Source organism: Drosophila montana, unplaced genomic scaffold (genome assembly GCF_035044405.1).
Source record: "Drosophila montana isolate Dmon_TW-CO22-7 unplaced genomic scaffold, ASM3504440v1 contig_1455_1, whole genome shotgun sequence".
Lineage (NCBI taxonomy): Eukaryota > Metazoa > Arthropoda > Insecta > Diptera > Drosophilidae > Drosophila > Drosophila montana.
The window spans coordinates 622,080-646,328 of NW_026996406.1; the positions used below are offsets into that span (position 1 = coordinate 622,080).

Consider the following 24,249-nt stretch of genomic DNA (forward strand, 5'->3'; position numbering starts at 1 on the left):
AAACCTACCTACCGAATTTGGTATACTTAGCTTGAGAATTATTAAAAGTGTCTTTGAAAAACCAAAGATATCGATATAAATATATCGAAACGAAAGGAACGAGTTATCGAAAGTTGAAAATAAGCTTGATAATTTGGTGTGTCTAGCTGCAATAATTTGCTGAAAAGTGTTAAAGAAAAACCTAGACCTAGAATCAGATATTTATCAATGCCACATTTGCACTTTTCCAGCTCTTGACACCTCGAAGATGTACTCAAGTATCGATATTTATCGAAGCTAGGAAAAAGCAGAATCTATGAAAAAAGAAAAACATATGTACGTAATAATGAGAAAACGACATTTACATATTGCAAAGATCTTTGCGTTATAAAGACGAACAGACCAATTCGAATAAGTTCGTTCTCCTGTTCAAGAATTCTTATATATATCATGGATTTGTACTTTATGGATTTGTAGCTATCTCCTTCTGTTTGTTGCATATATTTGCCTAACTTCATTATACCCCTTAACATTCGTTTTCAATGGGTGCTGGGCATAAAAAGCAGATTGCCATTGGCACTTGAGCAGCAGCAACTTCGTGCAGCATCTCTTTCTCTCGCCCTGGCTCTCCCTCTCTCTCTCTCTCTTACTGTTGCTCTCCGTCTCTGTCTTTTCATCAAGTCAGTCTATGCAAAAGTTGCTCTTGGCTGCAAATGCTAAACAGTCGCTGGCTAAAAGGGCCACTGCCAAGCTTTTCATTGCTGGTAAAGTTCAAGAGTTGCTGCTGTTGTTGCTGCTGTTGCTGTTGTTGCTGCTGTTGCTGCTGTTGCTGCTGTTGCTGCCGTTGCTGCTGTTGGCAGATGATCGCGTCGCGTCGCGTCGCTCGCATATTTTATGCCGTCTTGCCACAAAAGAATGCAGACGCCGCCATTGCGTTGCATATGCATAAAGATAAGCCGAAGAAAGTTGCCCGGTTGCAACTATTTTTTTTTGGCCACGCAGCAGCAGCAGCAACTGTTGCCGCTCACCCACTCACAACGACAGCAACTGTTGCACCCACGATTTGCATGTGTGTCAATGCGATCAGAACGGGTCTTCCATGTGGCTAATGAAGCGCCTAAGGACTTGTCAAACGCATGCACTAAGCACCCCTGACGGGGCGTGGCTCAATTAGGGCTTAAAACTTGTGTTGCTGCTCAGGAAATTATTTTTGCAGTTGAGCCTGTGGGCAGCACAAGCACAGAGCCGCCTCATCTATCAGGTGCATTGATCTATGGCCATTTTTTTAATTAACGCTCGGTTTCTTTTATTGCGCGGCTACGTGAAAAATGAGCCCGCGTGGCTATGGCACCCAGTTGGGGGGCACCCCGTGCTCCGGCCTGGGTCCGGTCTGGGGGCCAGGGCTTGTTCCGTTCGGTTATTGTTTTATTGGCTGACGGCGTTCCCATGGCGCTGCAGAAATTTCAATGGCAAAGCTCCATATATATATAGTCTATATATGTATATGTAGATGCATATTTATGAGAAAGGCCGCTAGAAATGGAAATCTATGGAGATCATTAAAAACCGCAGCACGTTCGAGCGCAGGGCCGCAGCGAGCTCGATCGAAGGGGGACAAAGCGAGAGAGAGAGGTAGAAAGAGAGAGAGAGTGAGAGAGAGAGAGAGAGAGAGGCAGCTCCAATTAATTTGAAGCGAGAGCACACGCGACAAATTATATTAAATGTTGTCATTTAGCTAAATTGAAACCGACTAAAGGCCCCAACTAAATTCCCAGCTAGGTGTCTGGGCGTCAGGTTTTACCTGTTGGCAGCGGCTACTAATTTTCTAACCTTGCACGGGGTATTTTCAATTTGTTATCAAATGTGCAACGCATTGAGGTAAGACATATATAGAGATATATATCTATAGAAGCTTGAGCAGCAGAAGCAGCCTAAGCGATATGGATGTCTGCCTGAATGTCTGCCTTCTTCAATGCAAATAAGTCTCGTGAGTTTTAAAGCGGATTTATATGACAGTATATATGTTAGAATCAAGCGTATCGGCACACTATATCATGTAGCTTCATCAAACTCTGAAATAACAAACTTTATCTTCAATAGTAACTTTCCATAAAAGCAAACAAATCCTAAATAGATCAACTATCGATCAACAATTAAAAGCTATTGTTTTCTTCATGATATTTTAATAAAAGATAAACGAAATCTTTGTAACGACTTCCATAGTCAAAATTGATCTTCTTCTATTAATTATTCCACAACTGAAGAGCATTTGTCAGTCGACAGTCCAAAAAAAACCGAAAAAAACTTTTATATCTTTTTATAGAGCACATCGATGACAGGCTAAACGATGCGGCGTTGACATTGAAGCGAAAGCTAAGAACCAGGCCAAAATGCAAAGAATCTAGTCGAGCGGCAGCGTGCCTGGAATGACTAATTGAACGTGCCCCCCCCCCTTCTCCTTCTCCACAGGGGGCCACATGGAATTTAATAGACAACTTGATCAGCTGTCAAACAGTCGAAAGAGCTCAACATATTGCACATTTAGTCAAGGTAAAGCCAAAATTTGGCAGCTGGGAGTTAACAGCGTTTCAACAATTCAACAATGCAACATGTTTGACGCCTAACAGCGTCTTAACAGCCGCTGTTAAGCCAACAGCTGCGCGCCTAATTCAAGTTTAGAAAGAAATGTAAAGCTGTTCTTTGGCCTTAAAAATCTGCTGCTATCTGGAGAACAATGAGTGAGTCATAAATATTTATTTATAAATGCATAATTTAATAAATAAACCTAAATATTCTGGCATTTATTTGTTATAGTTTCTAAGGCATTTGAACTGTTAAAAATGTATCTTTCTGTAGCTGGGCCACTGTCTCGCTAACTGCAAACCGGTCTGCAAAAAGCTGGGAGAAAAGTCTCTGCAGCGACGCGACGCTGACGTCAGCAGCGACGGCAACAGCGACAGCGACAGCGACAGTGACTGCGTTTTCCGGTTGAAAATTTTTAAAAGACGCTGCCGCAACGCGGCCTGAAACATTTGTACCAAGACGTTAGAAGACAGCGCAACTGCGATCGGAGCAGCAGAAAGAAAGAAAAAACAACCAAAAAAAAAAATAAATAAAATAAATACACAAACAAGAAAAGAGTAAATACACAAGTGTTTCCCATAGAAAAGCTGGCCGCCAAGCCAGAGACGAGTAGCTGACTCCTGACCAGCTTGGACTTGGACTTGGACTTGAATCTTGTATTTAGAGTCGTGCAGTGTGCAGCCAGTTACAGTTAGTTGACACTAATACGAGCTACGAATGCGTGTTGGCCAAAAAAAAAAGAATAAATAATAATAATAAAACAAATAAAAAACTGGATATAAAAATAAAAAAAACGCGAGTGCCAGTTCCACTTTTGTGAGTGCCAAATCGTAGCCAGTGCCCACCCAAAAGTGCGAGTGTGTGTGTGTTCGTGTGTTCCTAGCACCACCAAAACCACCAGCTCCCCCTTTTCGGACGAGAAGATGGCGCTAAGTGCAGCCTGGAGCTGCGCCTTGGCGCTTATTGCGGCGCTCTGTGCGCTGCCCGCCGCCATCGAGGCCGAGTATCCCGGCGTTATTGAGCTGGTGGGTTATAGCAATAGGCGCGCGCGGACCCATTTTATGGAGAGTCCCGCGTATCCCACATTGACGCCGCCCGCTTCGAAGACGCGCGCCGATATTGAAACCGTCAAGCGTAACATGAAGAAATATGATCGTTTGCTGGAGCTGGACACCAAGAATTTGCCGGAGCAGCAGAAGGACATGCTGGCTCGGATTGTGGAGCGTGTGGCGCGACTCAAGGAAACGCTGGACATTGAGGAGCAGCAGCTGATACAGCAGGAGGCCACCTCGGCGCGCAGCAGCAGCAGCAGAAGCCCCCAACAATTGTCCACGGAGGAGGCGGAGCAGAGCACACTGCCGACCACGGGCTACACCGAGACCGAAACCGATCCCACACTGCTGCTGGATGAAACAACGCTGTTGGAGCTGCAGAATACGATGAATGAGCAGGCAGCGCTGCAGGCCGAGGTGACGGCGCAGACAATGCTGATGAAGGAGCTGCCGACGACAACAGATGTCAGCCTGGATGCGCAGACCAACAGCAACGAGGCGGCGACAGGTGAGACCACGGCGCCCGCATTGACAACGCTCGCCGGCGACAATAACAGCCAGGACAACAGCCAGGCGACGGAGGATGACAGCGGCGAGTCGGAGCTGGAGCAGTCGACAACGAGCGACGATGCGCTCACCGATGCCACCGATGCGGATGATCAGTTTGTGGCGGCGCGTTCCAACAACAATATCGCTGCAATTACAGCCGCCGATGCGGAGCCGGGCACCAGCAGCACAACCAGCAGCAGCGCCGGCAATCAACGGACATTGAGCACGCAGGGCAAGCACAAGCTGCGTCCGACCAAGCGACCCTTTGGCCACAAGGTGACCGCCGCTTTGAAGCGCGGTCCGCAGCGTCCGAGCAGCGTCAGCGCCGCGGCAGCGAATGCGGCAGCACAATCCAAGCCGCCCAGCGCGGCAACAACAGCCGCCAACAAGCAGAAGCTGCAACAGAAGCTGGGCGCCACCAAGCAGCAGCAGCAGCAGCTGCAGCAGCAGAAGGTGACCGCGGCCAGCTCAGCCAATCCGGCGACCATGACAACTGTCAACTCCCAGGCGCCAGCGCTGCCGCTGGAGCAGCTGTATACGCGTACGCCGCAGGCAAATATACCCCTAGCAGCGGCTGCTGCCGGCAGCTCCTCAGCAGCAGCAGCTGCGGCAGCGGCAGCAACACCAGCAGCAGCAGCAGGAGCAGCTGCCACGTACAGCGGCGCCTCCCCGGATGCGATGGTCTATGATGGGCATGTGAATGCCTCCGCGCTGATAGACAGCCTCAATACGCATGCGCGCGAGGAGTACTACCAGCAGAAGCTCAACAACAACAACAAGGATATTAAGGTAAGTGCAGTTGGCCTGGTCAAAAGCTGACCAGTTTTGGCCCGTTTCGACATTTTTCCGCTTAATTAGCTTTGACTTTTCCCACAAAACTAATGCGCATATCAAAGGCCAAAGACAATGCCAGCGAAGGGGCGCCTTAAGTGTAGGGGGGAGAGGGGGGCTATTAGACAACTTAAGAAACCGTTTTGGCCGAAAATGGCACACGGCTAGAAAAGCAAAAAGTAAAAAAAAAATAGAAGTGCAGGTCCGTTGAATGTCAAATGCAGAATTATTGGTACAACTTGACTCTGAAAGCCAGCAACAAGCGGCAACAAGCGACCAACCAACAACCAACAACAACTGACAGCGACAACAGCAAACGACGACAACAGCAACAGCAACAGCAGCAGCAGCAACAGCATAAAAAGGCCAATCCATAGATATGCCAAAGTTCAAATACCCTAGCCGAACTATGGCTAATGCATGTATGCTATATAAATCAGATCGCGATCTATATCATCATATATACATCATTTCATATTAATCAGAGTCTTAAACATCTGGTCAAAAAGTAAACTTAATATTCACTCGATTGTTTCTATATTTCCTGTACAATCGAGTTAAATGATTGTTGTCTGGATTACCTAATGATTGAGAAATCCTTGAGAAATCGCTAAGAGTATGTTCCGAATATCAAAATATAATTTTCTATAAACCTTTAGGTAAATTGGCTTAAAAACATTATAGCTAGAATTTTTATTACATACAAAATTTGATCAATATCTGAGCCATATATTATATAATTTATATGATATGGTAACCGGATATTGAATATTTTTTGATGAATTTTGATCTTATAATTTCTTATAATTTCTTAGCTTTGTCATGAAATAAAAACGATATTCATACAAGGACTCGATTAATGTTCCGAATGTCATATCATATATATATCCTAAGCCAGATGAAATTGACACAAAATATAAAATTTATGCTTGGAATTGAATGTTTCGAGCTATGTTTGAGTTAATTTTTGTTGTTGCCAATAGCTACTGTGGCAACTAATTGAAATAAGCTCAGCACAAGAGCAATAAACGATCCAAATTCTTAAAAGAATAGCCCCTCAACAAAATAGTCGAAAATATAGGATAAACTGATTAACAATGTTTAATTTTAGCGTATATTTTTAAATAGTATATAAAAAATATATTTATTGATAAAATAAATAAGATGCCTTTTGGTTGGTAATTTAGGATGCAACTTCGAAGTTAGGAGCACTTTTTGTAAATAGTAAAAAAAGTCTATAGTATGCAGCCAATCCCACTCATGGTCTCGTATTCTAATTGTGCCTCAATGCAACCTCTGAACCAAATGTCATCAACATATCTCATAGCAAAGTCGAGTTCTCACAGAACAGCTAGACAGATGGATAGATGGATGTGTTTTTAAGGACACAATTGACTAACCTAGGCAAATAATATAGATCTTAAGGGTTTCACAAGGATTTTCGCATTGCGTTACACGCTTTATGGCATAATGCTGATACTTTCTGAAAGGGTATAGAAAAGTACACTCGAGATTGGAGCGTATAAAGTTATCCATAGCTAGAGAGGAGGCTGGCTGGCAGTCAATGTGGCCACTTGTTATAAATGGAGCGAGCGCCTTCAGGCATTGGCTTTCCATTGCAAATCGATTGTCATAATGTTGGCAACAACGACAACAGCAACCAGCAACAGTTGCTGCGGTGCGGTGCAGCCTGGGACAATCGATGAAAACTTCTTTTGCCGCTGAGTGGGTCAGTTTTGGTAACAGCACAAAAAAAAAAATATATATATTGGACATGCTGTCAGCGAAGAGCAGCACTGGGGGAAACTGTGGTGGGAACTGGGGGGAAGCCATTCAATGCACATGTCCAGATCACGGTCATGTCTGAGGGCAGCTTCTCACATTCCATCATCGCAGCCCACACAAAAATCAAAAAAAAAAAGAGGGAAAAATCGGAAAAGCGCCGCAACGCTTGGCAATTTGTTGCCACCACTGACCTATAAATTTTGATGTGCGCCTAGGCTAAGCAACACATATATGATGATGATGATACGGAGGCGACTCCAGCTACAACAACGGCAACAACGGCAACAACGACATAATTTATGGCTGCGATTGGCCATTGCCAATTGGCAATTCGCGAGCCGCTGTCGTAGATGGGAAACGTACCAGTTGATCGAGACGACACACATTGGCCATCCTCTGGCTCCTCCAATTGCCGATGCAATATCAGACGACTATCGACAGGTTGAGCGAGTTGCACGTACCGCGGCGTTGCACGCTCTACGTGACACACAAACACATAATCCGCAAATCCACCAACAACTGCAACAACAACAACAACCGTCAACAGGTTGCATTGAGCAAAAATGCGTTAGTTAGTTGCATTAGATTTGGGCTTAGGTCTTCTGCGTACCTTCACCAGCTAACCAGCACCTAATTTCATATTAGAGATGGCAGCGTGAAGTGGTTTCTGTCGTGAAAGCTGTGCTTATTATTTACTTAACACCTCTTCATGGAAAATTCATACATAATTATCTTTTAATTTAATTGACTCAGAGCTATTTGTGAACAACTTTTGAAGTCTCAAGGTCTTTTAATCAACGATATGTATTAAAAATACAAAATCGATAGTCGATATATTATCGATTATGGGAGTAAGGGACAATTTATCGATAAAGATAAATCTTTTAATCAACAATATATGCTACAAAGACGAAATTGATAGTCGATACTTATCGACTATGGGAGTATAGGACAATTTATCGATAAAGATCGGAACTGTTCGCCGATGCTCATCGATTTTGGGAAGAATGAAGTTATTCATACAAATCTCTCAAAATACTTCATTTGCTGGAGCTGGAAAACGATATTTATCGAGCTCGTTGAAATTTAAGAATTTATAAAGCAAAATAAATAATTTTTATTTACTCATAGGATCGGTTATATTGTTTTTAATAAAATAATAACGATCAACACAGACTTAAACACAAATCCGATATCAAACTTCAAAGAAAATCGATAAATAAATCGATATGTCTTATAAAACATATCGCTACAAATATAATAAAAAGACTTTTCTCAATAAAATGCTGAAAGATAGGTCATTCCTTTCGCGCTGTAATAACCCCGATATACACGCCATCATCGCTATAGCCCGAAGCAACCCGAGACTTTTGTGCTTAATTGAATTGATCGTCACATATAGAGAGGTATCCGCACCTAAATAGGCTACCATCTGTGGCCTAATGAAGTCTTTAATTGTTCTTAACCGATAATCGCAGAGCAATGCGCGCTTGCAACGCTTTGATGCCGTTTAAAGCTTTAGAAATGCGCTAAATGTCTTTGGATCTGGGATTTATGCGGAGAGAAAGAAAGAGACTCGGTGGCTACGATTGGCAGCCAAGTTATTTTGATTGCTCAACTTAATTGAAATGGGTGCCAATCATACGAGCTGCCTTTCTCCATAATGTGACGTAAAGTTGACTTGTACAACTTACAAGGTCGCAAAAGATATAATTAGCTATAAACGATGCCTAATCAAAGAGTGCACATAAAAGGCAAAAGTTAGTATTATTTTAATAGAATATTTCTGATGTTTCCGAGCTCATCTGAAGCTCACTTATTCATTTTATGGATATTCGTCAGTGTCCATCAAATGAATGCCCAACTTATTGCAACTCCCATTTGTAACATGCACATTAACCAAACTTTATGATCTGGCCAAGATTCTCAGACTCGGACTAAGTTCCAGCCTCGGCTTCAGTTTCAGCTGTTGTTGATGATCAGCGAAGCGGCAAGCCGAGAGCTGTTGCCACTGGCCAGGCCAACTGGGAATCAGCATTCGGGCTGATTGCTTGACGTCTTTTTACCGCTAGAAATATCATAAATTAACGATTAAGCACAGATTTGTTCATACGGCGTTTTCTCGTATTCTTTTTTGACCGTGTGTAATTAACACATTGTTAAAATATTTTTGCCCACAAAAAAAAAAAACAAATATTTTATATATATATAAGCCAAAACTCATTATTGTGGCATTGCGACACAAAAATGAAGATGTTCAGTTTGTCTCAGCTAATTTGCATAGGAATAATAATAACAAAAGAAAAAGAAAATAAGCGAAGATAACAAAAAGGTTGGAAAAACTTTCGCTGGCATTTAATTTACACGCTTTCTAAGCTCCAGAGAATCGGCTAAGAATCAAGTTCAGATCAAAAGGCGCTAATGGGACGCAAATCAAGACCAAATATCATAAAATTTCGATATTTTAAGAATATCTCTATACAATTCCGGCTTGGCTTTAATAATGAGCTAAAGCACCGTTAGCCGCAGCATTTACATACCACATGCCACAAACAATGGCTAGGTCATGGCGCTGCGCCATGAGTTGCAGTTAGTTCGACTTCAGCTTTGAATGATGCAACATGCGCAACATGCGACTTTTTCACGCTTCCAACTCATTTAATTAGTGGGCAGTGTAGGCAATCACAAATGCATGTTCGAAATGGGCGAGAATGCGCGACTTGTAGATATCCTGTATATAAGAAATACTCAATACTCAATACTCAATACTCAATACTCAATACTCAATGCTCAATACTCAATACTCAATACTCAATACTCAATACTCAATACTCAATACTCAATACTCAATAGTCAATACTCAATACTCAATACTCAATACTCAATACTCAACACTCAATACTCAACACTCAATACTCAATACTCAATACTCAATACTCAATACTCAATACTCAATACTCAATACTCAATACTCTATACTCAATACTCAATACTCAATGCTCAATACTCAATGCTCAATACTCAATACTCAATACTCGATACTCAATACTCAATACTCAATACTCAATACTCAATACTCAATACTCAATACTCAATACTCAATACTCAATACTCAATACTCAATACTCAATACTCAATACTCAATACTCAATGCTCAATACTCAATTCTCAATACTCAATATTCAATACTCAATACTCAATACTCAATACTCAATGCTCAATACTCAATGCTCAATACTCAATACTCAATACTCAATACTCAATACTCAATACTCAATACTCAATACTCAATACTCAATACTCAATACTCAATACTCAATACTCAATACTCAATACTCAATACTCAATACTCAATACTCAATACTCAATACTCAATACTCAATACTCAATACTCAATACTCTATACTCTATACTCTATACTCTATATATACTCTATACTCTATACTCTATACTCTATACTCTATACTCTATACTCTATACTCTATACTCTATACTCTATACTCTATACTCTATACTCTATACTCTATACTCTATACTCTATACTCTATACTCTATACTCTATACTCTATACTCTATACTCTATACTCTATACTCTATACTCTATACTCTATACTCTATACTCTATACTCTATACTCTATACTCTATACTCTATACTCTATACTCTATACTCTATACTCTATACTCTATACTCTATACTCTATACTCTATACTCTATACTCTATACTCTATACTCTATACTCTATACTCTATACTCTATACTCTATACTCTATACTCTATACTCTATACTCTATACTCCATACTCTATACTCTATACTCTATACTCTATACTCTATACTCTATACTCTATACTCTATACTCTATACTCTATACTCTATACTCTATACTCTATACTCTATACTCTATACTCTATACTCAATACTCTATACTCTATACTCTATACTCTATACTCTATACTCTATACTCTATACTCTATACTCTATACTCTATACTCTATACTCTTTATTCTAGCAAATACTATAAGAGAGATATTCTTGGGAAGCTTATATTTGCTTAGTGTTTGGCTATGTCTTGGCATCTGCAATTGTGGCTATGTTTACAGGGTATGGATAAAAAAGTGCGGCATGCGCCAGGCTCAAAAGCCAGCTCAGTGCCTCAATGACCACGCCCTCGCCCGTTGCATGTAGCTGGCAATTAATAATAGTTTTTTCATTTGCATTATTACGCTGAAAAACAGCCCGCCACGAGAAAGAGGCAAAGAAGTTTCACTGACTTTAGCAGTAACTGTGTGGCCCCGCCCCCCTCCCCCCCCCTTTGCCCCTTCGTCTCTCCACCATTATGGTTAACTTTGCCGCGTGCCTCATAACAATGACACCAACAATTTTACAAGGCATAGAGCAGATAATCATAGCCTACGAGCGACTCGTGGAAAGAAAAACAAAAGCCAAGAAAAGTGAATTAAAGTCAAAGTAATTTTAACAAATCAAAAAAATAATAATAATAATGATTACAATAAAAATAAAAACAAATTTCTGGTGTCTATATAGAGTCTATAAATAAAGCGCGGAACTATGTATTAGATATCTGTGGAAAAGTGTGAAATTTTTGCAGCTGCCAATTGGTTTTTGGATAGACAGCAAGTGAAGTCTTGGCTAGAGGTTGTGGCCAGAGCTGTTGGAAAGTTCAGCGAAATGAAGCATGGAATTGGAATTGGCCATAAATCGACTGACCATGAAATAGTTGTCATGACTTTGGCTTCAACTCTTATCAGACTCTCGTTAAGACAAACAAAACTGAGCGAGCATTGACCGTTAGGCCAAAACTTATGCTAATCAAAGAGGCCCAAAAGCAATTACTAGCGGCGGGCAGGCAGAGAGCGGGGCAGGCGCTAGCGGAAGCTGCAAGCAAATGCAAATGAATGCATTCAAGCAGAAAGCCAGAGGCTGGGCCAAGAGCCAAGAGCCCAGGGAAAGAGTTAACATTATTCATATGATTAGGAAAAATCGAACAATGCGGCAGAAGAAAGCTGAGAAAAGCGCCGCTCGCCAACAAAGACTCTCTCTCTCTCTCTCTATCTCTGTCTCTCTTTCTCTATCTCTATCTCCTTCTCTCTCTCTCGTCTGTTTCGCTGGGGTCTTGAACTAGGTCTAGCCGCTGGCTTTCTAAGCCAACTGTTTTTGGGAAAGGGTTTTGCATTTCTATTTCTGTTTTGCAGCTCTTCTTGATTTATTAAAAACATTTATCCAGTCACAAACTTTTACTTGCAATTAAAGAACTTTTAACCACGCTAATAACAATAATTTATAAAAAAAAAGGCTAAAAATAAAATCTCATTAGTGTAAAAATAGCGCAAATTATGCGAAGCTGTAGGAAATATAAAAGTGAAACTCCAATTATGGACCCTTAAGTGTTTCATATACGTGCCCGTAGATTTTTTGCGATCTTGGCCGCGCGCTTCATTTGCGGCCATGACTTGGCTAACTCCACACGGACGCAGCTTTGGGTTGCCCGATGCGTGGGTCGAAACTTTGCCAATCGTGCCCAGCCGAGATCTTTAGACTTTGATGCCCTAATGAGAGCCTTGGGCGCCGACGGGCCACTTTCCATTAAGTGAGAGTTTCGGCCAGTTTTAGAAGCCCAGCGTAAAACAAACTACATCAAAACTAGACAGCCCTCCATTTCCCCTCTCTCCCTACGTTTGCGGTTGCCTCACGAATCCACGACCAAATTAAGATCTCACAGCATTTGGCAACTAATTGTAAATGTCTCGCTGGCAACTATTTGCATTAGCCGCAAAAACCCAACTCGGAAGACCTCATATCAATACCACCCCCCCCCCTCTCTCTTTTTCCTACTCCCCTGCAGCTGCACTTCTTCATCAACTTGAATTGCCAGAGCAAACTCTCATCCTTTGAATTTGGCTTTGAGTTTGTCTTTGACTTTGGCTTTTGGCTTTCTTCTCGTTACTTTCTGCTGCTTTGGCTTTCTAGGTCGTGTAATTGTGCATAGAGCACACTCACACACACACACACATACATAGCAGAAAAACAAAAACCAATTGCATTTAAATCACAATTCGCTTTGTTGTTGCCAATCGCAACTTTGTTGCCATTGTCTATGGCTAATTCAATTGCTGCGCTGCGGCAAAATAGAAATAGAAATAAAAATCTAGCGAAACAATTTTTTTTTTATTTAAAATTGATAAATTATTTATAAGGCGACCAGAACTGTGCGAATGCCGCTATTCTGGCTGCTTTATGGTCTATAAATTTATTGTACTTTCTAAAGCGGCTAACAAAAAATAATCAACAAATAATAAAAACCAAAAATAAATAAAAAAAAAAGAAGAGTCAACTTTGAAGTGGTAACAGTTAAATATGTAGAAAAAAAAATATAATAAATTTAATCTGTTTTTTTATGATGTCCCAACTGTACTCTATTGCAATATCAAATAGCTGTCATAGGAAGAATCTTTTATATATATATATTATCTATCTATAATTAACCACATTGTTTCTATGATATCTTTAGCTGATTGTTTCTATTATATCCATATTGTGGTTCACTTTGGTTGGCATATCATAAAAACAAACAAGTTCTTTATACAATAACTTGAAGCTCAACGGTTTATTTCTATGACAGCTATAAGAAAAAGTAGTTCAATGCCGATGAAGCTTTGTTGATATGTATGAAAAAATAAAGAAATTCGTAACATTTTCGATTTCATTTATGTCGCCGAAGATATAAATGAAGTGAGATCAGGGTACGGTAAAAAACCAAAAACCAAGTCCAGTGATTACATCCTGAACCCATTGAAAATGGATACAAAGGGTATAATTGATTTTGTGCAAATGTATATAAGAGGCAGAAGGAAGCATCTCGGACCTGACAGAAGATATATCCTATTGTAGTTAGATGTTGATTAGATTTTGTTTATGCAGCAGGCGTACAGTAAAGCTATTAAAGACTAAATGTGGTTAGAATATATTTTCGAATAAGAGTTCAGTTTTGGAGCGAACTTTGCTTAGCCTCTATAAGATATAGGAGTCAGTTGCAGTTGAAACCGATATATCTAATAGTTACAAGAAAAAAGGGTTTCATTGTGCAAGCCTTTCAATTGTAAGATTTGATTGAAATTAGACAGAATCGCATGTTGATACGAATCAAGAATCTATATAGTTTATGAGCTCCAAAAAGCTCTCAACCATATCATGACATTCATGACACTCGAGTGCATCAAATAACAAAGCGCTTAACAAAAGTTTCGTTGAACAAATTTGAAAACGTAGATCAAATACAGATCTACACCGAACTACACAGTTGTGGTCTTTGGCTAGCTTGACCCATGGTTTTTGGCCCCGAGGGCAAACTTAATACAGCAATTTCTATGCTCGGCTGCAATTAACGTGGCCATTGAAAAGATATGCATCTATCAAACTTTCCACCAAATCGATGTGGAGAGACAGTGAGATTGGCAGAGAGGGGGGCGGGTAGGCAGGTAAGGGGACATAGACATGCAACATTTAACCCACACACACACACACACACACACACACACACAAACACTCATCAGGTGAATGCAATCAACGAACAAAAATAATGCTTCAAATTGCATTTTTTTTTTCTACTTCTTCTATTTTTTGCATTGGCAAAAACGGAATGTAAAGCGTTTATAATTTTTAGACGATTTCTGCTTTTATTTTCGTTGTTTATTTGTATCTTTTTGTGGCGCCACAACTTTTACTGTGCACTTGTGGCAAGTGTTGCAATTGGGAGCAACAGGCGGCAGCTCGTACTAATAAAGGCGTCAGCGTCATAAAATTTATGTCTAATGCAAAAGAAAGTGCCAGGCGGTGGGCGTGGCCGGGACAGGTTGAGCCGGGACAGACCGAGCCGGGCCGGGCCACTAAAAGCACATTTGACACAATTCTGCGCGGCAGCTACCGGCAACATGTGGCAAGGCAGCGCGGGGTCCGGCAATTGCAGAAACGCATATATATGTATTTTATGTTGATTGTTGTGTTGCCGGAAATTTAAATTGCTAATTTGTCGTTCGCGTTTGACTTTGTGCCACAGTTTGCTACAGTTTTGTTCTCGTTGGCCCTCCTCCTGCATCAAGAAATTGTAATTTCGCGTTGCCTCCACCTGGACGCAAGCGTCCAGTCCAGTTTCACATTTAAAATGCACACAAAACTTTCTGGCTGGGGGCGGGGTCGCATAATTTGTTGTACTCGACGGTGAGTACGTGTATCTATCCAGATACGAAAGGCACACAACTTAGAACTCGGCGCTGACAACTTACATAAATGCATAGAAACATGTTTTTCCTTTATGACCGGACATTAAAATGCATAATTCAGTCTGGGGCTGGTCAAAAGCTACTGAATAGGCTAAAGAAGGTTAAATTTAAAAGCGCCGGATGGCTGCACAATCGATGACAGCAGACATGAAGTCGATTTTTATACCTAGAGACAGATTTGATCGTTTTTTTCAGTTCAATTAAAGGTTTTCTTAGCTTCTATCAATCATTTATTCCGCAGCAATCATGCCTTTATGAGGTTGTTGGGATTGTTTTCGATAATATTTATGTTATCGATATTATCGATAGTCACACATTTCTTGTCTGTTATGAAATACGTTAAACGTATCTATTAATAGGGAAATCATTTTGTTTTATTGATCGTTTTTCAGCCCAAATTATGTATTTTACAGTCGATAAGTCTCGAGTTATCGACAGACTTTCAGGCTTAATTAAAAACTCTATTTATACTATCGATAGTGTTATCGATTCTTCTACAGCTTGCGTTCAGCTAATCAACAGAGCTTTATTTTCACTTAATAGTCTGAGCATTAATATCGATATCTGGTATTATCGATATCCTCACAAGCTCAGTTAATGCCGGATACCTAATCCATAATGCTTTCGATTTTCATACAGCTAACGCTCAGCCCAATTTTTATATGTATTTAATAAAATTTTTTATGATTCGGAGTGCTAATCGACTGCATTTTAAACATAAATCGATAAGCAATCGACTGCTATGCAGCCTCAATGCAATCTTTTCTACACATATATGAAAAACATGAGCATTTTCTTAACTGTTAGCAAGATTATATCTCTACATATATATTAAGAGATATATATTATATATTATCGATAACATTTCCAAGTTTAATTGTTTTATCTCTATTTAATCAAATTTATTTTGACTATCGCTGCTGCTGGGCATCATTAAGGACTATCGGTATTTAAGAATCATAACCAATCGAAAACGCTCTAAAAATCGATAGCGATAATTATCGTTATTATCGCTAGCATATGTATTTTAATTAAAGCGAAGTTTCACTGGATTTACTGTCTGTTTGCGTTAATTCGTTTTCATTTTCAATTTCAATTGCTGTGCCACATATCGATTGCATAGCTGTCTTCATCAACTCACTTTGGAGCAAGTGTGGTCAGTTTTTAGGCCATCCAACTGACACACTGACAGCTGATTGCTGCTGCCGTTGCCGATGTTGCTGCTGTTGACAACTTGACACAATTTTTACCAAGTGTCGATAGACTGGCCAGCAAAAGTGTCAATTTCCATGCGAGAAAACGCCAGCCAGCCAGCCAGACAAAAAGGCGGTCAGCTGCACTCGCAGCCAAGCGCCGTAAGCCCTTTTGTAGGGTCCACTTGGCATAAATACAAACAAGTTATATACTTTGGCTATGGTCACAAAACCGTACCAGCTTAAAGGCTTTGCTGTATTTCACGGATATTAGAAGCTGTTAAATGCAGCCAGCGCCTAATGGCATGGGTAAATATTTATATAGCATTGAATAGAGCGAAAGGGGTGGAAGAGTATGCTGCATATTGATGATTACAATGCCAAGTCCAAGACGAAGTTCAGTACAAGAGGCTTTGAATGTGGCCATAATAATATTTGCCGGCACCAGACATACACATTGTTGTCGTGTGTTGTCGTTGTAGCTGCTGCTGCTGGTTGTTAGTTGTTGTTGTTGTTGTTAGTTGTTGTTGATGTTGTCAACTACTGTGCTGAACGTCGCCAACAATTTGTAAGCCATTGCTCTTTGTTGTCATACCCAGTGCCCATTGCAATTGTGTGAAGGGGTGTTATAAAGTCGCGAAGCAAATATGATAAAGTCAGGATAAGTTTTGCCGTCTTTTTTAGAGAGTACAGCAGCTTAAGAGTTTGTATTTAGAAAGACAAGTTTGAGTTTCTTGTAAGTCTGTAATTATCGTTGTTTGAGATAACAAAAGCTTTCTTAAAAAAAAATTTGGTTTTAAAATTTGCGGCTTTACCTATATTACTATCTTAATAACTCAACAAATCTGAAAAATTATGCAGATATCGCATTGGATTTTGATATAAACACATATGAGCATCTCATATTAAGGCCTTTAAAAGTTCATTAAGATCGAATCATTAATATAAAAGTTATTGAAGAATGAACTTTAGATGCTATGCAGCAAAGGGAGCGAAACGCACAGCTGCTGCCTATTGTGACCTTGCTGCGTGTGTATTTGTGTATGTTACATATGTTAAGTAGAAATGTATGCTACGGCATTTAAAAGCTGGCTACAGGGCATCTTTTAGTCAGGCACACTTGAGTTAAGCACTCTTACTTGTTCCTAGTGTTGTTGCTGCTGCTGTTGCTATTGTCTGGCCATTTGTCAGATTTGTGTGTGTTATACTGTGTGTGTGTTTGTGTGTGTGTGTGTGGGTATTGTCAGAGAGGCGTGTAAACACTTTAACTTTTGACTTGGCGTCGCCGTTGAGCTGCATTTGAATGCAATGCGACTTTCTCGCCAAACCCAAAACAGAAGTCAGCAGCAGCAGCAGCAGCAGCAACAACAACACCCGCGCAATTATATGCAGCAAGGGGGGGAGGAAGATTCCATCGAAATCATTAAAATAACAAATTGCGCACGAAACGCAGCCCAAAACAAAAATGGACAAAGCCACAAATAGCCACAAAACTAGGAGCTGCAATCTGGGGGAAGGTGGCAGGAGCCAGCCAGGGCGCTAGAGCGCTGGTAAGTGGCATGAAACCCACAACAAAATGGTGCAAAAAGGGTACAACAAGCAACAACAACAACAACCAACCAACAACCAACAACAACAACAGCAGCAACCACAAGCGGGCAATTATGGATCGGAGCGAAAAATGCGCTTTCTAACTGCGAAGAGGAGACGGCCAATTCCCAGCCCCCAAAAGCAGTGAGTATCAGCGAAGTCATCGAAGTTTATCATTCGCATCCATAAAAGCAAAAGTTTGTGGGCCAAAAGCGTGTGCACGGGGCGTGGCCACACCCACAACAGACAGCCATAGAAATGAAAAGCTATATGCAATATGTGTCATTTGGCAAAGAAACTCCAGACAACAACAACAACAACACTAATTGGGTTCAAAGAGATCACATATGGAAAAATGGAAAGCTAGCAGGAGCTCAAACTGAGCAGCACAGCTCCAAGCAAGACAATTGCCTGCCAGTTGTATTAATCACCAAGAGCTGCAGCAGCAGCAGCAGGAGGAACGCCAGCAGCAGGAGGAGGAACGGCAGCAGCAGGGCTTTAGTTTAGTTTCCCATGCATCCATAACACGACCGCATCTTCAATCAATGTCAGTTGGGGGAACGCGAAAATTAATGAGCGAATTTTACACTGGACATACATATACATAGTGATATTCCCACTCGCAATTTCTGGAATGATGGGCAGGCGAAACCAAATCGCGGCAGCAATAGAAATAGAAGAGCCTCAGCGAACAGGTTTACACGTGTTCGTTAAATGCGATTAAGCTGGGCAGGAATATCTACATAAAGGCGGGTTTAAGCAAAGCTGGGCTTGTATTATGAGGAAGCCAAAAGTTTACCAGACTTGTCATGACACACAAAAACATATCATTGAGACTTAACTGATTGAGATGAAGATTAATGCGTGGCACAAAGAAATTCTGTGAGAGCTAAACGTGGCTATGAGTTAGTCGCAAGTGTGTTAGGCTTTTCAGAAGAACGAAATATATGATATGAAAACAATTTTTACTTAAATTTCTTTAAATTGTCGGGAAAAGTATTTTAATAAAGATATATATTATTGGCGAGTATATAACAATTCTGTATTGCAAATAAACTTATCATGCGAAAAATATATCATAAAACAAATAATATCGTATATGAGTTAATTCCCAGATGTCTTTATGTATGCATTATGAACCATATATTACCCATATTTAAAAATTATTGCGTTTAATTCTTCAATTTTTCTGGAGTATCTTAATTTTAAAACATTTTAAATAATTCTGAAAAACTGTGACTGTATTATCAAGCGCATATGTTTTATTGATTCTGTATTCAAGTGAGCTTCAACTGTTTTTAGGTCGGCTTATATATATATATATATATATAAATTAGTACAGTTAAGTATACTCCGATCTTCTGGGTCTATAATGCCCCTCATTGTCAATTGAACTCAATATCTAATCTATGTCGAGTAGTATCATATGCAACTCTTCCTGGCTTCAAAGCTCTGATTTCTCTATCCTTTCTATATCTGTCTATCGCTTAAATACTAATCTATATATTTATTGTTACTATGTAATTTGGTACAGTAAAAAGTGATTAATAACGCCTGCTATCAGGCAAAGCCGGCTTAGTCCAAAAAATCTACATATATATATCTTGCTTTTCGTAAGCCTGCAAATTCCTGATAAGCGTACAGCGCATAAACCTCATTTCTCATTACTCATTTACCAGCCTGCACTCGCCCACTCTCTCGCTCGCTCTCTCTCACTCTCTCCCTCTCTCTCTCTCGCTCGCTCGCTGCAGTAACAAGGCAGGCAACAAGCTGCTGCAGCTATGGTTTCAACAACAACTACAAAAAAATGCCAGAGATTTCAAATGTTGTTGGTTTGGCATCCCGGCAACGTAATTTGATAGGCGACAACTAGGGGCCACGGCTGCAGGCAACAGTTGCTGGCAAAAAAATAAAATAAAAAAATGTATCGCAACGTGTGCGTATCTTTTACAGAAGAACAGCAACAACTGCAACAACACCCAACAGCAATTGCAAGTGCGACTAATAAATTAATGTGGCAGCGTCTGAGCTTGTGGCAGCAACAACAACAACAGCAACAACAACAACAACTCATAGCTGGGCTGTCACCCGGTCTAAAATGAAAGCTACAGTCGACTTGGCTCTCAGCTTAGCGTGCTAAATTTGCCAGCCAGTTGCCAGTTGCCAGTTGCCAGCATGTCAATGTTAGATACCACAGCAACAGGAACAACAACAGCAATTCGCACTCGCATCTGTGTTTGTATCTCAAAGTGAGACTTGCGGGAATGCACCTGCGTTTGCATACGAGATGAGGTCGAGACAATGAGAGAGCAAGAAGCTGCAGCTGCTGCTGCTGCTGCTGCTGCTACGCCTGGGAGTTATGTTAACCTGCATAACGGTGCCAGAGACTTGGAAGCGATCCGCTCGAGCTGCGGCTCTTTATCATTACCTCTAATAATACAGACAAAGGCTGGGCAAGAATAAAGCAACTCCAAGCCAGTCGTCAGTCGGTCCATCATAATGCTGACCATTTTGATTATCATTCACTTAATTATGATTGATAGCTGTAAATGCTGATGTATCTTGGCCAATGTGTCTGTCTGTGTGTGTGTGTGTATCCATGAGATACGTTCTGCTGCCAATTGATTTACTGTTAACCCAAACGACGCGATTTTCTATCTCTTACTTATATAGCAATCAAAACGGCCAGCAGCAATCACAATCGAAGAACAAGCAAAAAAATAATAAAAAAAAAAAAAGAGCTGTCGAAATACCAAAACGAAATTTGTTCTGGCCATATTTGTCGCTTGTACCAAAACTCAAATGCAAATTGAGGTTACAAACTATAGACAAAATGCCCACAAATGGTCGACAGTCGGTTTGTTTGCGGCCAAGTGAAATTTTTCTAACGTACAGAATTTGTCGCAAATTGCAGTTTGCCTCTTGCCACAAACAACAAAAATAGAAAAGCAACTAGAAGAAAAAACCATCATCATTCGCCACAGTCAGCGGTCACGACTGAGACAAAGGACTGTGACGAAATCGTTGTCCACAGTTTCGATATTTTCTTATGCACTGCAAAAAAAATTAAAAATAAACGACATTCCTTGCTAAACATACTTAATTTAAGTTCAAGTCAATTTGGAAAATATTCTTAAATTTCTTCCACACGTTGCTTTGTTGAAAAACTTCCTTTAGTACAATATCTCCTTCAATATTGTTGAAAGCAGTTTGGAGCTGCATTGAGAATCAAGCCCCGAAAATATTAAAATATAATCAATATTCTTAAAAGAAGTTAACAAAATTAAGAAGAATAAAAATGTTATTTCAAAAATATTACTCATGGATTAGAGTTGAGCACTTATATAATTCACGCTAAGATACCGACACCCTATCTATTCAATATTCTCAGTTATCTCAAGGCTTTTGCCCGATTAGTATTTATATATATTGTTTTAAGTATAAAAATTCACTTAAATCAAGCATAAAATATTGAATGGGACGAAAATATCTCTAAAGAACTAACAGCTTAATCAAAACTGAGAACAACACAAAAATTGATGAGCCCAGATTCTTCATACAAACTCATTTTAAGATTAATTAAAGCAGCAAGATCTTAAATTAAGAAAGTTCAAACTTCGTTTAAAGCTTACAATCTAGGCACCAATACTTGAAGTATGGATTATGTGCTTAAATTTTAAGCAACAAATGAAGAAGTTTTTACTTAATTCAAGGACTTTGTGCTTAAATGTTGTACACACTGCTGTAAAAAGTTTTATGTAAAGAATTTCCTATACATTTTTTTCCGTGTAGCCCCTAGAAAACTAGGCAAAAACGTAGCTTTAAAGGTCGGCATTTTGTAAAGCCAACTTGGGTGTTTTTTTTTTTTGTTAGCCGCCTTTTTTTTGCCAGCTACGCTTTTAATAGGGTGCGCACCCAATGATATAGACATTAGTACCGCAGGCTCTCCCATAATTAACGCACTGCATAATGTTGGAATTCCGCAGCGATTGCTGCTGCTGCTTCTTCTTCTTGCTGCTATCTTGGAAAAGCGATGCGAAAAACAGTGAAGCGCAACGCAAAAGGCAAGGAAAAAAAAAAAACAAAAGGCAGAAAGCAAATGCCGCTGGCGGCAAAAGCTGTAAAAGATAAATCTAAAGAAAGTCCAATAAAGAAAGTGTTGGCCTCAAGGCCTTCGGAACGCAGAGAACTACATATTATAATGCTCTATACATAGCATTAAGAGATGCCCAAAGAAATGCCCCAACAAAAGACAAAAGACAACGAAAATCACAGCAACAACAGCAACAACAACAACGAAATGCAATAATTAGGCGCAACAAATTAAAGGCAGGCAACGTTGTCGTTGTTGTCGTTGTCGTTGTTGTTGGTGTTAAGCTAAATTGAAATCTGCAGCGGCTTCTGCCACAGATCAAAAGCAATGCCCCGTAATGTTGCCTGCAACATGTAGAAAGTTGATGGCTTATTTAAATGCGAATTGGCAGCAGTTGATGCAGATGGAATTTGTTGCTATTATTATTGCGATTATGTTGAAACTTCTCGGCAACTAATTTCGCTTTCTTTCCATTTTGCAGGTAAGACACGCCTCCCAGTCAAGGCCTTCTCCTTCCTCCTCCAATGACCACAAGCTGTACGTGAGTAGACGCTCAAAAAAAACTATATAAAAAAAAGCTCTACCAAATCTTGTACCCTCCCTCAGGTAAGGGGGCGGGGGGGTACGCTGTTTGATGTGCGTATTAGCGTTGAAAACAAAATGTAAACATTTTGACCATTTGCGGTTAGGAGCCGCCTTTTGTCCGAGGTAAACGACCAGCTGAGCGGCACCTAAGTGAATTTGTCCAAAAAAGAGCAAATAATGCGATGCTTGAATGCAAAATGGGTCTTAAACAAAAGTGAGCTCGTTTCTACACGAAAAGCATTAGTTTTTAATAGACACATTTTCGAGGAACTCCAGAGTAGAACACTTAATGGATAGTCTTTCGGCAAGGTCAACAGAAGATAAATTCTGTGTTATATCTAGAAACTGGGAACTTACGAGTTTATTAGAGGACGGGCAATCGTAACTATCGATAAGGCACACCAAACTTATCGATAGTTTCGTTTGGTTAAGGAACTTTAAACTCTTTGAGAATTGAACTGAAGAATTCCTAATAGCCGTCCATAATGTGACTATTCTTAGTTAACTGACGGAGCTGCAGAAAAGTTACGAGCGAAACCATTAAAAGGCTCAATAATGAAGTTTAATCAATCGATATATTCGATAGACTGAGTCATAAAACTGCAGAGCAGCTCTATGTAGAATTGACAGACAATCAAAAGAAGAGTTTGGTATTGCAACACAGGTTAGCGAATACTTTTAATAGATATACATACATGCTTACATATATACATAAATGTATATGTGTGATCTCTCCACGCTGATCAGTAATATTGCAGTAGACTTTAGTCATCCAATTGCTTAATACTTTTATCGATAACAAAACAGTTTTCAATAAAGCTTTGCAAAAGTATCGATTACATTCAACAGAACCAATTATCAATAATGCAAACTTTAACCGCATTGAGTAAAGCTGGAAAATCTATCAATTACTTTAACACACTTTCATTAGAAGCAATAATACGACTATAGATCATTTTGAAGCTTTATTACTGAAAAATTGGTTTATAATGAAGTGAAAGATAACATATTTTCATCAATAAATTCTAATACCAAATGTCTTAATCCGAAACAAACATCAAGCATTGATGGCAAACGTTTTGTGCTCATAGACTACCCGTCCGCCCGGAGCTAGATAATAAAGCTGCTCATTAGACGCGCATCCGTTCCATGGAATGAGATGAGATGTCTCCCCAGAAGGAGAAAAAAGTGACCCAACAAACAAATGCATTGCTCGTTAAAGATCATATAAACTCATTAAGAGTTCAACAAACCCAAACAGCCAAGTGTGGGCACCCGAAAGAACTGTTAATAGAGCCAATGCCGCAAGGGGGCAAGTAAGGAGCAGGGGAGCGGGGAGGGGTGGGGGGGGGGAGTCTTCAACAAAACTAGAACAATAAACTCGGCCAGCGGCGAGCAACACCAACAACAATAAGTAATAAGTACTAAGCATAAAGAAAAATATTACGGCACTGAGCATTAAACACGAAAGCAACTCGGACAGCGGCGGCAACAACAGAAACTACAGCAACAACAACAGCAACAACAATAGCAACAAGAGCAGCAACAGCAACAATTATGAGCTTATGACAAGTCACAAAAATGGCTTAGAAAGATAGTTGCGCGGGCATTAGAAACAAATTAGAACAAATTAACGTTGCCCAATGCAAAGGCAACAACTTGTCGCAGCAACAACTCGCAGCAGCAACAACTTGCAACAGCAACAACAGCA

At 40.1% G+C, this 24,249-nt stretch overlaps 2 protein-coding genes across 2 annotated transcripts in view; one reads left to right on the forward strand and one right to left on the reverse strand.

The window, feature by feature from the left end:
* LOC135431703 (elongation factor-like GTPase 1) overlaps window positions 1–24,249 on the reverse strand; it is a 96,097-nt gene that overhangs the window by 51,902 nt on the left and 19,946 nt on the right. The window lies entirely within an intron of this gene.
* dsx-c73A (doublesex cognate 73A) overlaps window positions 3,486–24,249 on the forward strand; it is a 36,282-nt gene continuing 15,518 nt past the window's right edge. Inside the window, exons 1-2 of the mRNA XM_064687901.1 lie at window positions 3,486–4,154; window positions 4,218–4,952. Coding sequence (XP_064543971.1) covers window positions 3,486–4,154; window positions 4,218–4,952 — 1,404 coding nt within the window. The remainder of the gene's footprint in view (window positions 4,155–4,217; window positions 4,953–24,249) is intronic.